The sequence below is a fragment of the Anser cygnoides genome, chromosome 2 (assembly GCF_040182565.1).
Source record: "Anser cygnoides isolate HZ-2024a breed goose chromosome 2, Taihu_goose_T2T_genome, whole genome shotgun sequence".
NCBI lineage: Eukaryota > Metazoa > Chordata > Aves > Anseriformes > Anatidae > Anser > Anser cygnoides.
In genome coordinates this window covers 37,954,635-37,972,497 of record NC_089874.1, presented here as the reverse complement: position 1 = coordinate 37,972,497, position 17,863 = coordinate 37,954,635, and the positions used below count along the sequence as shown (strand labels likewise).

Genomic DNA, 17,863 nt, shown 5'->3' with positions numbered 1-17,863 from the left:
CGCTGCCCTCACGCCGCCAGCGCGGCGGCCCCACGAGCACCGCGCCGCTGCGGGCCGGGGCCGGCCCCTCCCCGCCCCTTCCCCCGAGGGGTATTTAAGGGGAAGAGCGGGGCTCCGAGGGAGTTGCCTCTTTCTCCCCCCGTTAGAAAGAAAAAAAAAAAAAAAAAAAAAGTTTCTCCAGTTTGCGTTCTCAGAAGTTGGTATTATTATTTTTTTTTGTCTTAAAGGCCTCGGCCTCGTTTGTTTTTAAGTGTGTGGGCGCTGCCTCGGCTCCGGTGCACGATGGTGAGTTGCGGGGGGAGGCAGGGACGGGACGGGACCGCGGCCGAGGCGAGGCGAGGCGAGGGGCTGCGACCGTTGGCGGGGCTGCGGGAGCCTCGGCGGGGCATGGCGGCGGCGGTTGAGTACCCGGTCCTGTCCCTCCTGGGCCGAGCCACGGGGATCCCCTCAGCCGCGGTAGCGTCGCCTTGTAGCGCGACCCCAGGGCATCGCTGTCATTTTTAATAACCCTCAAGGTTCTAAAACCTGAGGAAGCGGCGGGGGGGGGGGGTTAATTCTAGGCGTGCCGCGAGGAAAAATGAAATGGGGTTGTGCTGGGGAGCGAGGGGAACGTCCTCCGTCAGCCACGGCCAGGCGAGGGCTCGGCGGGCGACCATTTTGTGGCGGCCGTGCCGGGGCGGTGTGGCCGGGCGCCCGTCGTGGCGATCCGCTCCATCCCGCCGCTAGGGCTCGGCTTGACGCCCTCGGGCTCGGATCGGCTGCTTACCTGCCGCCGGGCTGCTGCTGGCGGCGCTCTGCCGGCTCCCGGCGGCCGGCCGCGTTACTGCCTGGCCTCGCCAGGCGCCGCCGGCGTGCACGGCGCTGTTCCCGTCTTCGAGAAGTTTCTGTGTGACCCGGCCCACGGTTTGGGCGGAGGAGGCGGTGAATTTGGTGGAGTTAAACGCCGGGAGAGGCGGCGGTGAAGGGGGAGCTCGTGGCAGGCTGTCCGTGCTGCCCGGAGCGGAGCCCCGGGGTGACTGAGGGGCATTTGGGCAGCAATTGCTGCGATTCGGAGTTGAGAGAGCTCTGCTCTAAGTGAATGGTTCTGAGTACCTTCCATGGGGGTATGTTAAAAGAAAAACTTAGTACTGGTGGAAGACCCGAGGGGTTGTGTGCCCTCACGGCGGAACCGAGGGGCGGGCAGCTGAATCTCTCAGCCGTGTTACTTCCCAAAACATTTTTTTCTTTTTCGGGCTTTTATTTGAAGAACGGTATTCGCTACTGTAACCCAGGCGCTTCGACAGCACCGTAAAAGTGCGACTTTGCGCCTCTCAAGGCTCGTTTTTTATCCCCCGCGGTTCTTATCGGCTCGCAGTACCTGACCGAGGGCTCCCCCTGGTGCCCGCCGGGCGCCGCGCCGCCGGCCCCGCCGCCATCTTCTGCCCGGCGCTGCCATGGCAACTGGCGGCCTGCGCGGCGGGGCTCGGGGGGCTTTAACCCGCTTCTTTTAGATAAAGACGTGTGAGGTCAGGGCAGAAGCAGCCTGATAAGTCAGGGAGCTGCCCTGCTCTGCCCGACAGGGAAGGTTTCCCTCCCCTGAACGTCGGTGTGATGCTCGTAACCCACTTCAGCTGTTACGCGTTTGCACAATGTGGAGGGTTAACTTCACCTTGGGGTGAGGGAAAGGGAAAAAAATTAATTCCAATAGGTTGAAAGCTGAATCAGCTGAGCCTCTCCACATGTAGAAATTAGCTTTCCAAGGTACTTCATGAATGAGGTAGATCATCCCCCACTTGAGGTATTTTTGAGTGGTTGGGTCACTTCGGCTAATGCTGTAACTTCAGAGTACCTAACTCAATTTCAGCCTTCTTACAGTTTTAGGAATTGGAAGTGGGTTAGTCTTTGGACACTGATTCAGCAGCAGCATTTCTTGCCTGTAGCATGCATAAAAGTACAAATGTGTACATAAGGCTACATAAGGTAGTAAAACAATGACATTTTATGCTGGTAAAACAAGGGTAATGCCTTGTTGGAAGTCTTCAGTACTATAATGCAAAACTTCTGTCAATTCAAAAGTAACTTTGAAAGGAGGATTTTGTTTCCTACCTTCATACTATTAAGGCTTTTTTACTGTGTATTCATCAGTAGCTCATTTTTATGGTCTGAGAAATACAAGAGGGTAGATCTAGAAGAGCTATTCTAAATAAATTCTTTAATATGAGGGTGGTGAGGGACTGGCACAGCTTGCCTAGAAAAGCTGTGGATGCCCCATCCCTGGAGGTGTTAAAGGCCAGGTTGGACCAAGACCCTTGGCAACCTGGTCTGGTGGGAGGTGTCCCTGCCCATGGCAGGGAGGCTGGAACTAAGTGATTTTTAAGGTCCTTTCCAACCCAAACCATTCTTTGAACTTAAAGCATTTCTTTTGATGTTGAAAAGTTTGTCAAAATGCCTCAGTAACCTGTTTGCCCCTTTGGGTATTTAATGTGCAGAAGGGTTAAAGTGTATTTTCTTTGAGTTGTTTTGCATCATTATTGTGAGAAACTAATGGGGTACTTCCATGTCGGCCAAGGCAGTCTCTTACATGCATATCAGCAGTATCTGAATGCTGACCCTGTGCTCTTGTGGTGATTCTGCCTCTCCTGGGTGCCTGTGCTGTGAGCTGTTCCCTGTTTGAGATTGCTGGAGAACTTCCACACAAAGTGAATACCTTCTTTTGACCTTGGTCGCTGAAACAGATCCACGAAGAAAGAAGAGTAGAAGCCAATGGTTAGGTCAGCTTAAGGTTGCTGTGGAGTTGTGGTCTCAGACTTAGTTCAAATGCTCTATAGGTGGGGGCATAGCCGAGGAAGTGCTGTCCTCTTGCTTTGTTCTTGCCCATGTGCTGCTTTCAGCTAGAAACAAGAGTTTACATAGCTACAGAACTAGCGTGGATCGGATGTGGATGTGTCTGAAAACTACTACCATTTTTGTCCTGTGAAATGTCAGATCCAGTTCCTAGTGCAGTGGTAGAAAGGGCTGTCCTGGTTCAGGAGGAAGGAAGGGGGGAGAACTGCCCTTTTTCTGTTAACAATAGAAATAATCTTACACAACCAGTACTGCTGTCTAACAGTGGAAGATGTGGTCTCCAGCTTTACTGGAGGGTAAACAGAGTTCTTGGAAGACAGAACTCTTGAGAATTCAGCAGTATAAAGCATAGTGATGTAAGAGTATAATGAGAAGAGTATCTTGGGTGTGATTGAACTCAGGAACTCAGATACTCTCTAAGATCTAGCTTTGAGATGGTATTGAACTGAATTAATGGCTTATTGCCTCTCAGAAGAGGCTGGATCTTTTCCATTTCACCTTTTGCATCCGTTGATTCTGAGGTGGAGCTAGTGCTTTTCTGATAGCACAGTAGGCTGATTCCCTTGTCTAAAATAGCAGAATACTGATGTGGTCAAAAACTGTTCACTTAATGTTAATCTTTTTTTTGCAAAATTGAGTTATGCCAGCTTAATTTGAACTGGGAACTGTTGAACTTGTGCTAAGGAGGAGTGAGAAGATTGTTTGATTCAGCTCTGCCTTCTAGGGATAGCGTGGTGCTAATTTGGTTCAGTCACACTGAAATCACACTTCTGGAGGGCCAAATTCTAGTTTTGGTTTTGCTTAATTGCAGGTTGAATCATGTGCCACATGGTTTGGTTCTTGTAATTTTCTCACTCCCTTACTGGGTATCTAAGTTGAGTGTATACTGATCACTCACAGCTGCAGTTTAAACAATTGCAGTGAACATGTGAATTGTTCCATTGAAAAATTGGGTGCTAGCTATTGCAGGTGATTAGGTTTCAAAGCATCAATAACTATGGCTACATAATCAAAAGATCTGAATATCTGAAATAGGAATAATGCCACACCAGCTGAGTTGTGAGGAAAGGCTTACTAATGTTTTAAAATGAATTAATACAGAGGGATGAGTAACACTGAGGTGCTCAGAGTAGTTTCTTCTAATAGCTAGGAAGAGCATGGCATGTGGCTAGAACCATTCATTCAGGAGAGAAGATGAGGGGCTGAAGTTTCAGGTGCCCATGTTGTACTTCAGTTCTTGTAAATACCTTTTTTAAATGCACTTCAGACCTTAGGCAGAGTATGGAGCACGTCTTGGCAGCATCATTAACAAGAAGTGGAATTGTTCGTCTGTCTGAACAGTTACCTCAACAAACAGTAATTGGGTATACTCTTTCCTCTGCACTGAATGAATCCTTAACTTCAAGGCTGTGACACCTTTTCAGGCCAAAAGGGTGCGTGTGAAGTCTGGGTGTGCAAAGCACATCATGACTGTAGTTGCACTAATCTTAACGTTCTTTGTGGTTCTTTTCTATGTGCAATGCATGTTTAGCATCCTGCTTTGGTGTAGAGTGCTTGGTAACAAGTCTGTAGTTGTTCACGTTCATCTTCAGTCAAATTCATTACATCTGTTTTCTGATGTGTGAATGTTCCATTGAGATCTGGTTACCTTCCTATTGACAAGTTGTGTTACAACCCTGTGTCTGTGCTCCAAGCCTGTTTGTAAGCTTGAGCGTTTAAAACCTGTGACCAGGAATATGATGGACTTTGCTCTGTTGCATAATCTATTCACAGTAGGTTGTCTTCAAAGAACTTAGCAGTTTTCTGTTTACATCTGAAAGGAATTTTGTAAAGTTCTGAAATTACTGATTTTGGAGTTTTCACTGTATGTCTATCTGGTAGTAGCAACACTGGTCATGAAGCTTCTAGTTGGGCAAGACGACGTAATGTAGCCTGGTTTGGGTCTAGAGTTGAGGTTTGAAACTTCAGAGATGCTTCAAACTTTTGTCAAGATAAATATTCTATTTGCAGTAGATAAACTCTACTTCCTTTAAGTGATTGGAAAGGTGCTACTGGTATTTGTGATCTCAACCTATATCTATAGGAAGTTGCAGCCCTATCTAGAAGTGTACTATAACCTGACTGAAATACTTGTTTTAATTTTTTTCAGTCTGCAAATGCAGAAGCGCAGTGTGCAAGCATCTCAGAAGATAATACCAATTTGTCAACAACCTGTCAAGGATATGTTTTACCAGAAGGAAAAATCATGCCAAATACAGTCTTTGTTGGTGGAATCGATATAAGGGTATTTATATACTTTTAATTTTTAAGATGTGTATAATGCACTTTAGTGGGAAGGGAATAGGAACTTTTACTCTTGGAGTTGAGCTAAAGATTTTTTTACCCATATCTTTTAGTAATCTTAAAAAACTCCAGTATTTTAAGAGAATTTTGAAACGGGTAGATAAGCTTATTTTTTGAGAACAGTGGGAGATGGATTTAAGACTGATACTTCTGCTTTAAATCTAAACAATTGAATATGTCTGTAGAAGTTCAAAACTTTGTTTCTTTTAGATGAATGAAGCAGAAATTCGGAGTTACTTTGAACGATATGGTGCTGTGAAAGAGGTGAAAATAATCACTGACAGGACTGGTGTTTCTAAAGGGTGAGTAGAATGTGGATAGTTGCTGCGTATGTGGGTGTAATTCTGATGTAGATAATGTGAGCAGACACTTAGCAACCCACTTGAAATGCTTAAGCCTTTTTAACAGTAGTTGTAGTTTTCTGTTGTGGTGAATTATAAAGCAGTAAAATGTAAATCTAGATTGACCCTAAATCTGTATAATCTTACACTTAGTCAGATAGTCTCCAGTGTATCTGTACAGGGAAAATAGCCTTATTGTCATTTAACAAATGGAAGCAAATCATGAAACTTGTAGAATGCTTGTGCAGGCTGTTCTTTCACAGGATGAAGTTCTGACTCATAACTGTAGTAGTTAAATACAATAATAAATACAAAGAGAGTTCACTGTGGTGATGCTACACTGACTGAGAGAAGGGGTAGGCTTCCTTCAGGGCAATCAGGCTGCACTCTTTGGATGCTCAGGGATAGGTTAGAGAACCAAACTCCTCGGCATGAAGGGCGAAACTAAGAGGCGGTAGAAGTTTAGAGCAAGGGGAATTCTGACCAGATGTATGGAAAAACTTAGCAGTCTGTCTTACAGAACTTTCAAGTGAGGATGCTTAGGGCCGTGCCCAGTTGTTCTTGGGAAGCTCTCAGAGCTTTGAAGTTAGTCCTGCTTTGAGAGGGAGACTTCTTCTGGAGGGTCCTTCCCACTCAATTTTTTTCTGATTCTATGAGCAGATTCCAAAAAGTTGCATGTCTTTTCCCCTAGATATACGTAGTAATGAATGAGCTGAAAATACTGTTCTCAATGACAACTAACTAGCAAGGGACTTGGAGTATTCCAAAGTGTATTTACTGCAGTTGTATGTCCTGATTATTGATAGTGAATTGGCATACTCCATTGATTGACACTACTCTTTCTATAATTCTCTGAAACTGAGTATTTCCATATTACAGGCTTAGATATAAACTAGGGAGTAGTGGAATAAACCGAAAGCCTCTTTTGGAATCACATCCCCCACTGGTGTCACTGTCTATGTAGTGTCTCCTTTCATCCAAACCTCTGCGCTAAATACAAAATTTGGTACATCACTAATTAAAGGAGCTTTTCACTTTCTGATGCTAGTAATGTCAACAACAGCGTTCATTTGAGTAACAGAAATGAGAGGATAACCTTTAAATTGACTTCATAGTGTTATAGAAACTAGCATTTAATTCCTGTCGTTTGGCCCAGTAGTGTATGCTGTTAGTTAGCAGTAAATGCATTTTCTTGTTGAATTATTGAACATCAATGTCCTACCTGATACTTTGGAATATACTTCAGAATAACGCACCTGGCACATAGTTAATGCTTTTAACTGGTTTTGTTCAAATAAGTTAGACTCGGATTTGTTTTAGCTGCTGGTTATTGAATTATCTGTTTTTGCTTTCAGGTATGGATTCGTATCATTCCTGGACAATGTGGATGTTCAGAAAATAGTAGAAGTAAGCTCCTTACATCTAAATTACATGAAGAAGTTTCTGTATGAAGGCTTAGGCATGTTCAGGGGAAACAGTCATCTACCCCATAGAGTAAATTAGGGCAAGTAAAGATTAGAGTTGCCCCAAAAGTAAACCTGTTAAAACATCTGTTGCTGTTGCAGTATGATCTTTGTATATTTAAGTCAGAAAGAAAATGAATGTAGTCCTAGCCTTGGTGTGATTTGAAGTCTCATATCATTTTCTTCCTAGTCATTCTTACTTGCTTATTGCTTGAAAGCCTCATGTTTTTCAGCTGCTTGCTTTCTTTATTGGATGATTATCATAGAACTCTACTTCTGTGAGCTTCATTGGGAATAACAGTAATACGGAAAACACAGCATTCGTTTCTTATTGCAGTCTCAGCAGTTGAAGTATGATTTTCTTTTACAGTATTTATGCATTTGGGCTTTAGCTGATGTGCAGGTATTTTCTAAGGCTGCTAGGCTATAAGATTCAACTGCTAACATGTCATGGTTTCCCTGTAGTTTGTGCAGGAGATAAAGGGATAGAACTGTTACAGCCCTTCTGTGCTTAGATCTTGGTATTGGAGAAATATTTAAAAGCTTAACTATTGTAAGCTAGTCAGCACTTCTAAGGTAAAACTCTATTTGGTTCTGGTAGATTTTAGTAGGTCCCAAACAACTGGCAAAGCTTTGTTCCCCATCTCCATTCCCAACCTGAGTGCAATAACTGAAAATAACATTTCAGTGTTTGTTTCACTGGAATCTTTGCTTCAGAAAATTCCTTTTTCCCTGGAGGCTGAACAATTTCTTACTTGTTTCTGAAGCTATCAGACAGGGAAGTGGATCTTAAGGGCAACCCCTGATAAGTATGCCAGATGCAGTTTTCAGTGTTATGTTCAGCTGTGTTTGCTGGCTATACAGCTCCTATAGGGGAAGAGAGAAAACATTTTGACAAAGGGAAAACTAGTGAAACTCCAACAGGACATTCTTAACTCTCACTAAGAGACATCAAAAGCTTACTGTTCTTTAACTTCCATGGTGTGATGACAAAAATACTGCTGTATCAAGCAACTGACTTTCTGAGAATACCCTCTAGCTTTTACCATGGGTTACATTTATTTTAGTAGAATGGTGTAGAATGCTTGCTCTTGAGGCAGCAACCTCTGCAGAGGCCTCTTGAATAGTATTATCAGTTGAGCCATTTATGTTGCTGATGCTCTGTGTGCACTTCTCTAAGTCTCAAAGCCTTCAGTGCATCTCTATTCGCAGTACTCACTGATGCGACTTTATACACGAGGTCTAAGAAAACCCAGAGGCCTGTGGCTGGTTTTCTTCGGTGCAAATTTCAGGTGTACAGGCTGTACAAATAACTGTTACTGCCCTGTCACTAGGAAGCATGTGCAGATACCAATTTAGAGATGCTGACTCCTGGAGTGAATGATAAAAGGGGGAGAGTGAGCACTGTTTTGGAGCTCCAAGGCATGTGCAGAGATCACCTTGATAAACCATTTTGGGCCTTCTCTGTACAGACTGCTCTCCTTGCTTTATGTGAATGAACACAGCAGAGCTTCTATGTGATTAGAAATGCTCTAGATACCTGTACTTACATGCCCTGCTCTCTAGTTTTGTGCAACCTGGCAGTATCTGAAGTATTCTGATTCAGATCCAATTCCATCTGTAACTGCTGCGGTCCATGGTGAACCTGTACCCGCGTGCAGTGTGGAACCTTCTGCTTTGAGGGGGAGATCTGTGTTCCAAGAGCTTCCTTTGCTTAGGTTGAAAGGGGGGTTGCAGGGTTCTGGGCACAACAGGACTAGGACTGTGGGAGCAAAAAAAAAAAAAACCAACAAACTGTCAAACGAGTTAGGTAACCCTACTGATTTGGAACATTTCCCCTCTTTTTTCTGCCAATGATTTGTTATTCTAGATCTCATTATGAGGAGATGACCAGATAGGATTCTTTCTATCTCACTTATTCTACCTGTTTTGATTATTTTTACAATCAACAGTGAAATAAAGACAGTAGAAATTGGAGAAAAAGCTTAGTGGGATGTTAGGTAAATTACAAACTGTGTTTTCCTCTGAAGCAGGCAAATCCTTAAGTGTTGCCTGAGATGGTCTGTCTAAATTCTCTATGTATCTGCACCTAATACTGACTTCAGTGTTTGGTAGTAAGTGTTAATTGGAGGCAAACAGTTCTTTGATTTCTGACAAAAGATTTATTTGTACAATGTCAGTGTAGCCCTCTGAACTATAACTGAGTACCTATTTTAAGTAGTGTGTGCTGCTCACACCTTCATAGGTAAGCTTCTTGCCACTGTTTTGGCAAAGATGATAAATGAGAACCATCTGAGGTGGGTTTTTCCTTTGAAAGTACTGTGTGGAGAAGTTCATGAGTGCTTGAATAAACAACCTGCATAAATCCATGTACTAAAGCAGCTTTCTGTACGCTAGACTTAAACCATAAACCACAATCTCCTGGGGAAAAAAATTGTACAGGTCCTCTTACAGTCAGTCCAAATAGACTTTGAAGTGTAGGGATGATATCAGTAAGGCCACTTCAGCCTGCACCCACCAGGGAATGTTTCAGGCTTCAAGCCAAGCGGTTTCATTGAAGAATACAGACTTCTGTTTCTGCAGGGAGGGAAGCTGCCTGCAACTTTCATTGTAATCCAAGATGCTGTGCTGGAAAAACAGTACTAATCATTGAATGTCTGAAATTCTGCCTTCAGTGTGAACTAGCATTTGGACAGAACCTGCAGAATGAGAAGTTGCGGGTCTCTGAGTGTTGGCTGACTACTGAGGAGTGCTTCCAGCTATGTTGTCTAAAAGCCTTTCAAAAGCTTGTGTTTCTGGGTTCAGGTACTTGAGGAACATGTGAACCATACTTCATTTCCACTAGTGGTTAGTCTGTGTGCTGCATAGATGCTTTTGGTAAAATAGCCTTGAAGCAGTATGTCTGAAGGATGTTCTGCAGGAAGATGTGAAAACTTCCCTAGGGAGAACGAGGTAATGTGCAGGTAAACAGTAGTGCTTAGCCTATTTCCTTTAATATTGGGAGAACAGCTCTTAATGTGGAAGTGAAGCATTTTAGAAGGTTTGTGGGAAGGAGGGTAAGCGGCCATGTAAATAGGTTTCCAGAGAACCTAGGCTCCATGTCATTCTGTCTCAACATACTTAATGTGTAAAACCAAATGAAGGCTGGAATTTACTGATGTGTATCTTCAAAGTAGTAGGTAGCAGAATAATGGGTTTGGGAAGTCTGAGTAGACACATGGGTGTGGTGAGAGGACTGCAGGGAATTAAAGGTAAAAGATGTAAGCTGTTGAAGGGGGAGAGGAGAATGGAGGCTTTTTGAGCCTGCCTGTGAATTGCTGATACTGTGGTGTTAGAAATAGAGTACAGTCTCTTTAAAATCCAACCAACCACCTCACTGATTCCCCAGCTTATGGAATAACTTATTTTTCAGTCACAAATCAACTTCCATGGCAAAAAGCTGAAACTGGGGCCAGCGATTAGAAAACAACAAAATTTGTGTAAGTATATATGAAGTCAGATCACAAGTTTAGTTTTTCTTAATTATACGATGAAGAAAAATACAATTATTGCAATTCCCTTATCTGTTGCAATGTATATATTATAATTAAACTTCAGTTTTGAATTTTATGGCATCACTATTTATGTGCAGCTTGGATACTAAGAATGACCTCAGGTTGACAGCACAATCTGTAATGTTATCTGAAGTTGCAATACAATTAATAGAGCTGAATCTAAGACTCAAAATGGTTAAACTTGAATTCAAATTAACCAATGAAACACTCATTAAAATGTCTTTATACTTTTTCCTTTGCCTTAAAACAAGGTTCTTATGTGCAACCGAGGCCATTAGTTTTCAATCCTCCTGCCCCCCAGTTCCATAGTGTATGGAGTAATCAAAGTACAGAGACCTACATGCAGCCTCCAGCTGTGGTGAGCCCACTAACTCAATATGTACAGGTAAGGCTATTCATGCCTCTGATCTGGAATCGTGTTTAAGTGTTTTTGAAAATGTAAGCACATCAACTTCTGGAATATGTATTGAGATGCCAGTCTTCTCCTACCTGCTCATTTTTGTATTGCCTTTCCTAGTGAAGAAGCTCCTAACTTAAAATTGCTTTAAAAGAATGCAAACAGCCCTGAAAATGACTTATAAAGAGATTGCTTCACTGAATAAAACAAAATGCAGGGAGATTACACACTTTATTTTGAAAATAACTGTTGAAGGTACGGGAGTGAATTAACAGTTCTTCAGTGGTCTTGTTACTTGTCACAGATCAACTTCACAAATCAAGTGCGTCCTCCAGATACGTACTGTATTGCTTCCTTCCCTCAAAATAAACTGCAAGCACTAAAATGTATTTTTTAAATTATGGAACCAGAAAATGGCTGTGGTAAACCTTCCTCCTTGCCAAACAAATTCTTGTTTTAGAACTGTTGCCTTTGTTAGGGACGCTTGCACTGGTCACAGCAGATACCAATAACACAGTGTGTCTGCAGAACATCACTTTATTGGCCCTTTGGGATGAGGGATAAGCATTCCTACGGAGGTGTAGGCAGACTAATGAGTCCTGTACTGAAAATATAACTAGGAGGATTTCCAGGGTATGGTCTCATCACTTATTAACCCTGTATTGTGTGGCAATGTAATGGGGCAATATTAATTACAAGCTGCTGGATTCTGTTCTGTTTGTTTTCTGTGAAGCGATTGAGAATGCACAAGCTGTAATGACTTGCAAATATACTCCAAGTCAGAGCTTGATATGAGCGCTTCTGCTGATTCTCTAGGTTTGGTGAAGTGAAACAGCGTAGGAGGAATTAATTCTCTTAAGTGCTGGAATGTACCTTTAACTATTCCCTGAAGAAGCTGATAAGGTTCCAGGTTAACATTTTGTCAAAATATTTGCAGCAAAGAAATGCTGGGAAATTGTCTAAATTCTAATACTTGCCTTTGGCTCTAAGAAACTGATCTTCAGGATGTAGTTCAACTACCATGAAATAATGGTTTGTTTCAGGTCTACTTTAGAAAATTTATGGGAATAGTTATATTTCTCAAGTGACTTAAAAGATCAGGTACACATAGATTTAGGAGTTTTAGCCATACAGTACAATTCAGGGTCTGACTTCTATAGGATTATTTTAATGCCTAGAGCGCTGAAGTTCCATGGGAAATTTATAAGTGTTGCTTTTAAGTAATGAAGCTAATCTGAAACAGGAATTTTAGTAACAGTGACTACACATTTTTCACCAGTTTTATAAATATGTTTATAAATATCCCATTTTTCTTTATTCAAACTTGTTTTTATAAAAAAAAATCTATTTTGCAGACATATCCGTACAGCTCCCCAGCTTTATTGATACAGCAGCAAGTTCCTGTAGGATATCAGCCAGCTTACAACTATCAGGTATGTAATTCCTTAAAGTAGGAGCATAAAGGTTGTTGGGAGTCTAAGTGCTATAGGTGGTTTAGAAAAAAAAAACACCTTTTAAGGGAATTAAACAGGTCTGTTTCATGTCATTAAATGAGTGCTGATAATATTGAATAGTGGCAAGATTCGATTCTAAAGAATGATCACTTAGAGTTGGTTTTGCATTCAGATAGTAAGAGTTCAATCTTAATGCCAAATAAACTAACAGCAGAGAGCTATTGTCCAGGAATGTGCATTTACCCTGTACTCAGTATACAGGTGCCATGTGTTCCACCTGATTTCTTGACTATCCATGGTCTGTTTATTGAAGCACATCGTGGTTTGTGGTTCTTTCCATGGCTGTGCTAAGTCTGCAGTGGCAATAAGTTTATGAAAGGATGGGGTTCATATTCTTGTTGCTAGCTTACAGTCTGTAATGCCTTGGATTAAAAACTCAAGGTGTGAAATGTTGTGTGTGTATATGCTCTTACTGAGCAGTTATACCACCTGTGTAGGAAAAGAATAGGTAAAAGCTGATTGTTCTTCAATTCTTCTTTAAGGTTCAACCACAATGGGTTCCTGGGGAGCAAAGAAATTATATTATGCCTCCGGTAAGTCTACAATTAACACAGTATTTTGCCAGCACCATGCTTAAAATATCATGCTGTTCACCAGAACTTTGTGGAATCTGGTCTATGCAGATCTGTAGTGGCTGACATTAGATAGTTGTTCAGAACCTTCTACTGACACAGTATTTAGGAGATGTATGGCAGAATAGAACTACCTGTTCTATGGCTTTACTACATACATTCTGGTCACAGAAACATGGAATTTTAGTATGGAACAGAATTGGCTCTTTGCGAAAAGACCAAGGAGAAATAATACTGACACACAATCTTTTTTTAAGATCTATAAAATATTGCTGCTTATTCTGAATTTTTTGTAAATTCATAAGACTTCAAAATATTCATCTTAACAATATTGTTTTTTGGCTCAAGAGCTTCCAAACAGTTTGCCAGGATGCTACAGACTGTAGGTGATGCAGATAGTTTGTAAGGAAATTTGCTTTTTGTGACTTCAAACCAGGGGCATTCACAAGAAGAAAATTACACAGTATTTCTTTAACAGGATTGTCATTGGAACTTAAACTTTTATGTGTATTTATGTTCCTCAGGCATAATACTGTATTTTTAGTACTGTTCTATTAAGAGCTAATGACTCTCAAGGTAATTCCCAGCAGATCTGTATAGACTGTGTTTACAAGGTAAGTGGGGGTGGTGGGGAGCAATGTAGAAAGTTGAACTTTATATAGATACTGCTGCCTGCATTTGTTGGACAATTTTCTCTTAGACTTTATTCCTGCCCACTTCAAATCATGTATACTAAGCTTTGTTTTCAGCTTCTCAGCAGAGAAGCAGCCTTTTTCTTTTTGTGGGAAGTCCATATTCCTATTAGTGAGGGTGTATCTTTGCTTTAATGGGGTCAGAAACAGACTTGAAAGAATCTAGAAGTAGCTGAAATACTGATTTTTACCCTGTTGGTCTGAAATAACTTTTGTTGAATAACATCAAGGAACATGAAACAGCTGTGCTGTAGAACCACAGAACATCCCAAACTGGAAGGGGCTAGAATCTTTGAGTCCAATTCCTGGCTCCACACAGGACTACCCAAAACCCAAGAGTTAACAATTAAATGGTAGCAAGCCTAAGAGTTTATAGCAGGTGTGCATAATCATTTCCTGTAGACTTTTCTGTTTGATTATATGAGCGGACAGCTAGTCTAGAACTTGGTTAAGCATCTTTCTGTATTTTTACAGACTCAAAAGAGAACACCCACATGAGGTGGTAGGAAACTTCAGCCTTCAGTTTGATGCTTATACCTGTCCATTTGGGTAATCCACATTTCCAATTGTATGTGGAATGCAGTAGTTGTGATGAGGTCAGATGCACGTTTTCATGGCTAGGGATGGTGCTCAGAAGTAGTCTGCCAGTGATACAGGCTTCCTTGTATCACGATACCAGATCAAAATTACAACTTCAGTGTTGAATTAATTTGGGGAGTGTCAGCTAGTGTGCATTGTGGTGCCTCCTGTGTATAATCACAAATAACATTCTTAAGAGTGATGCTGCAAGAAACTGAAAACAATTGCCAAGGCTGGGTAAATCTGTCTGCCAGGGAAAGAGTCTGTAAAAAGTGAGAACGGTTAATCCTGTTGCTGTTGAGATCCTGTTAAAAATAGATTTAAAAGCTATTTATCCTTCCTGGAAGGATGATTCCATGAATGGTAACTGTTTCACCATCCTCCTGGCTCTTGCAGTAAGACTCTATACTAGGTTGCTGCTTGCAACATTGCATTTATAAACAGTGGGAAGAGGGGAGAGTTTTAAAGAAGCTGTAAAAGTGCTTGTGGGTTTCTAAACTTCCTTACATGTTGACAAAAATTTAAACTAATATATTACAAAAAGGAACCTCCGTACAAGTAAGGAACTGAGTTTAAGTGTAGAGAAATACAGCTTCTTGGAAGGGCAATGGTAGTAGATATTTTCCTTCCCTTTCTTTTTCTGTTTGATTAGTGATGAATCTCTTGAAGTTACCTGCTCATTGTCTTGAATTTTCAATAAATGCCTTAATTGCTCAATACATTTGACAACAAAACCCATACACGGAAGAAGCAGCTTGGGGAGCAGCTCTCAAGTGATTACAGTGGGGAGGAAAGACATTTATTAGAATATACCCTTTCTGGAAAGAGATAATGTCTTCATAAAACAGGTCAGCATACACTGTTTCCCTTCACTTGTAGAGTATCAGAAGGATAAAGCTGACACAGCTTGTGGGGTGAGGACCAATGACAATCCAGCTATGCATGTTCTCCCAGTGTTACTGAAATACTGCCTTACTTTAAAAATATGCAGGTTTATACTTCAGTCAACTATCACTACAGTGAGGATCCTGAATTTATACAGACAGAATGTGTTGTTCCAGAGCCCACACAGTCGTCTAGTAACAGTCCACAAAAGGTAAGTTCTTAAAGTAAGTTCTTAAAACTTGTTGACATGAGTCATGTTCCCAGGTATTTGCGTGTAAGGGGTTATATGGCTTGGTGAAGAAGTCCTCTGGATCATTTCTTAGAAATGAAGGTTACAGTCACCACTTCAACCTGTCTAATCCACTGATTCCTGCATACAACTTCAGAAGCCTCTCCTGCTTTAGCGAAACTGAGTACTAGTCTGTAGAATTGAGGTATGTATAAAATGTATCAAAGTGACCAGGTTTTACTTGATCTGCTGGGAATTGCAGGAAAATTGCAGATACCTAAGAAGGCATATTGGGTTGCAGCTCCTCCTTTTTTAAGCAGATTTGAGTCTCAAAGCATTTGAATGGGTGAAGTCTTTTACTCCCATCTCTGCTTTCTTGTGTTGAAAGCTACCTCTATTTGGCCAACAATTCCATTTTGTGAAGGAGACTTCATTTTTCTGGTGTGTCAGCCTCTTCCACAACTGAACTGGCATGCCACTGTTAAAAACTGTTACGTTATGAATAACTCAGGGCAATAATACCGGTTAACAGCATTCAAAGAAGGAGCTCAGGAAAAGAGAATTGAGAGGAATCCTGAATGCAGAATAAACCCTGTGACACCTGCACTGCTGCTAGTGGGTAACTGATAAAATCAGTGTTGTTATAGATGTATCTATAACTGTATTTCAGAAGTCTGTGGACAGGAGCATACAAACGGTAGTATCCTGTCTGTTTAATCCTGAGAATCGTCTGAGGAACACCTTTGTATCACAAGAAGACTACTTTAAGGTATGTAGTGAAAGCAAACTTTAACCCCTAAAACAAGCTTAAAATTTTCAACATACAGGATACAATACAGGCAAAGGGATATTTCTGTACTTCCATTTGAATTTTTTGTACATGCTCAGATGTTTTTGAATAGTTGGCTCTCAATTGATTAATACTACAAACAAGTGCTGGAAACAAGTGTTGAAATGGGATTCAGTGGATTTAAGTGAATTGATACAAGACTGCATAAAATCTGCAGAACAGTCAACTTTTGTATGTTTAGAGCTTAAGACTAGCTAATCATTCCTCAAAAACTGCTGAAAGGAAAGCAAGTTATACTCCCTTGTTTAGAGGATCCTGAGTTTAAATGTTGGTTTCCTTCCACCAGTTAAATACCCACTGTAGATGGCTTTTTATACTTCATGTAAATTGTCTACATTTTAACCAATAAGTTGTAGTCCAGGTCAGTACCTGGTCATCATGTATGAATGAAATCTTGCTACATATATTCAGTCTTGGTAGAATTCTGGTTTCTGATTACATTCACAGTGGTCTTCAACTTATATTATGTATTAGGGTTTTAAAGTTTCATTTTAGATTTTGCTGCTGCTTTCCTTTAAAAGGATAGACACGTGAACTAGGCACCTGTACTCTGAACCAGAAATACAGAAGCTGTATTGGACAGTTTCAGAGGGGAGTAAATAGTGCACAGAATGTCTTGAGATAACTTGTGAAACTTCAATTGCTTCATTTTAACTGTTACCTAGAAACATGGTTTTTTGTCTCTTCCATTCCAGGAGAGGCGGGCGCATCACTTCAGAAAAGGAAGAGCAGTACTCAAAAGTGTTTAATCAACGAAGACTTGGAAAGAGCCTAAACTTGTTACCTTGATGTTCCTACAGTTGAGTTTAGTAAGATGTGTAGTAAAGTAGTGTAACCTCTTTCAGAAAGTTGCTTCAAGTTGATGTTCGTGTTCCTATTTTACCTGTTCCAATAGTTAATTTTGCTTGAAGTTTAAAGTTGTAAGAGTTGAAACACTTCCAGGTTTTATTACTAGTTTGCATGTTTCCTCTGCTAACTAACTGGAATGCTAACTTTAAAAGAGTTTATATGGCAAAAACACTGTTGGTTTGTTTGGTAACATGTGGATTTTCTTCTGAGCTTTAAGGTACAGTTTGTTGCATGTTAGACTTAGTTTTTCTTAAACCACAATTTAAGTTACTAACATCGACCAGTTACCTCTTATTTTAAAAGTTGAAGCAGTTACTTGTCCAAGAGGTAGTATTTTAAAACTGAGCTCTTAATCAGTGGAACAGAAGACATCAAGATGTAACTCAAATGAAGCCCTTTAAGTCCTGGTTCTCTTCAGACTACCTAATCAATGTCATTATGTTCACTAATGACAGTTTATGTACCTTCAGTCTTGAAGCATCACTATTAGTTTTGGGAAAGTAATTAAGAGAATCCTAAAATTCCTGTGTGTAACTTAAGATGCAAAAATGTAGTTAGCTATATTGGCTACTCAGAGGAGTATGCTTTTTTTACTGGAAAAATTTTAGCAATGCCTGTATCTTAAAATTGTGAGAAAATACTGCATTTAAAATATTCCTAACTTTGATGCAAACTGTTAATCAAAGAATACTTGTAAGCATATTTTAATAATAATTATGTAGATTTTAGTCATGTATTTTGAAACGATTAAAAAATAAATTTTTTATTCTGA

At 40.8% G+C, this 17,863-nt stretch overlaps 1 protein-coding gene and 1 long non-coding RNA gene across 11 annotated transcripts in view; one reads left to right on the top strand and one right to left on the bottom strand.

Annotated features, from left to right (window-relative positions):
- The window catches only part of LOC106030260 (uncharacterized), a 14,620-nt gene extending 12,966 nt beyond the window's left edge, over window positions 1-1,654 (bottom strand). For 5 of the 6 annotated variants that reach the window (XR_010829208.1, XR_007165673.2, XR_007165674.2 and 2 more), the window contains exon 1: window positions 767-898. This is a non-coding gene — a long non-coding RNA (uncharacterized lncRNA). Of the gene's footprint in view, window positions 1-766; window positions 899-1,357 lie in introns of those variants that run through there. The other variant, XR_010829209.1, reaches the window with a different exon arrangement.
- Window positions 1-17,863, top strand: part of DAZL (deleted in azoospermia like) — a 17,994-nt gene extending 131 nt beyond the window's left edge. Inside the window, exons 1-11 of one of the 5 annotated variants that reach the window (XM_048070308.2) lie at window positions 111-285; window positions 4,973-5,107; window positions 5,377-5,468; window positions 6,863-6,914; window positions 10,383-10,449; window positions 10,776-10,909; window positions 12,277-12,354; window positions 12,918-12,968; window positions 15,270-15,374; window positions 16,063-16,161; window positions 16,938-17,863. In XM_048070308.2, coding sequence (XP_047926265.1) covers window positions 283-285; window positions 4,973-5,107; window positions 5,377-5,468; window positions 6,863-6,914; window positions 10,383-10,449; window positions 10,776-10,909; window positions 12,277-12,354; window positions 12,918-12,968; window positions 15,270-15,374; window positions 16,063-16,161; window positions 16,938-16,991 — 870 coding nt within the window. In that variant the 5' untranslated portion in view covers window positions 111-282 and the 3' untranslated portion in view covers window positions 16,992-17,863. Of the gene's footprint in view, window positions 1-110; window positions 286-317; window positions 457-963; window positions 1,104-4,125; window positions 4,257-4,972; window positions 5,108-5,376; window positions 5,469-6,862; window positions 6,915-10,382; window positions 10,450-10,775; window positions 10,910-12,276; window positions 12,355-12,917; window positions 12,969-15,269; window positions 15,375-16,062; window positions 16,162-16,937 lie in introns of those variants that run through there. The other 4 variants (XM_048070305.2, XM_048070307.2, XM_048070309.2 and 1 more) reach the window with 4 other exon arrangements.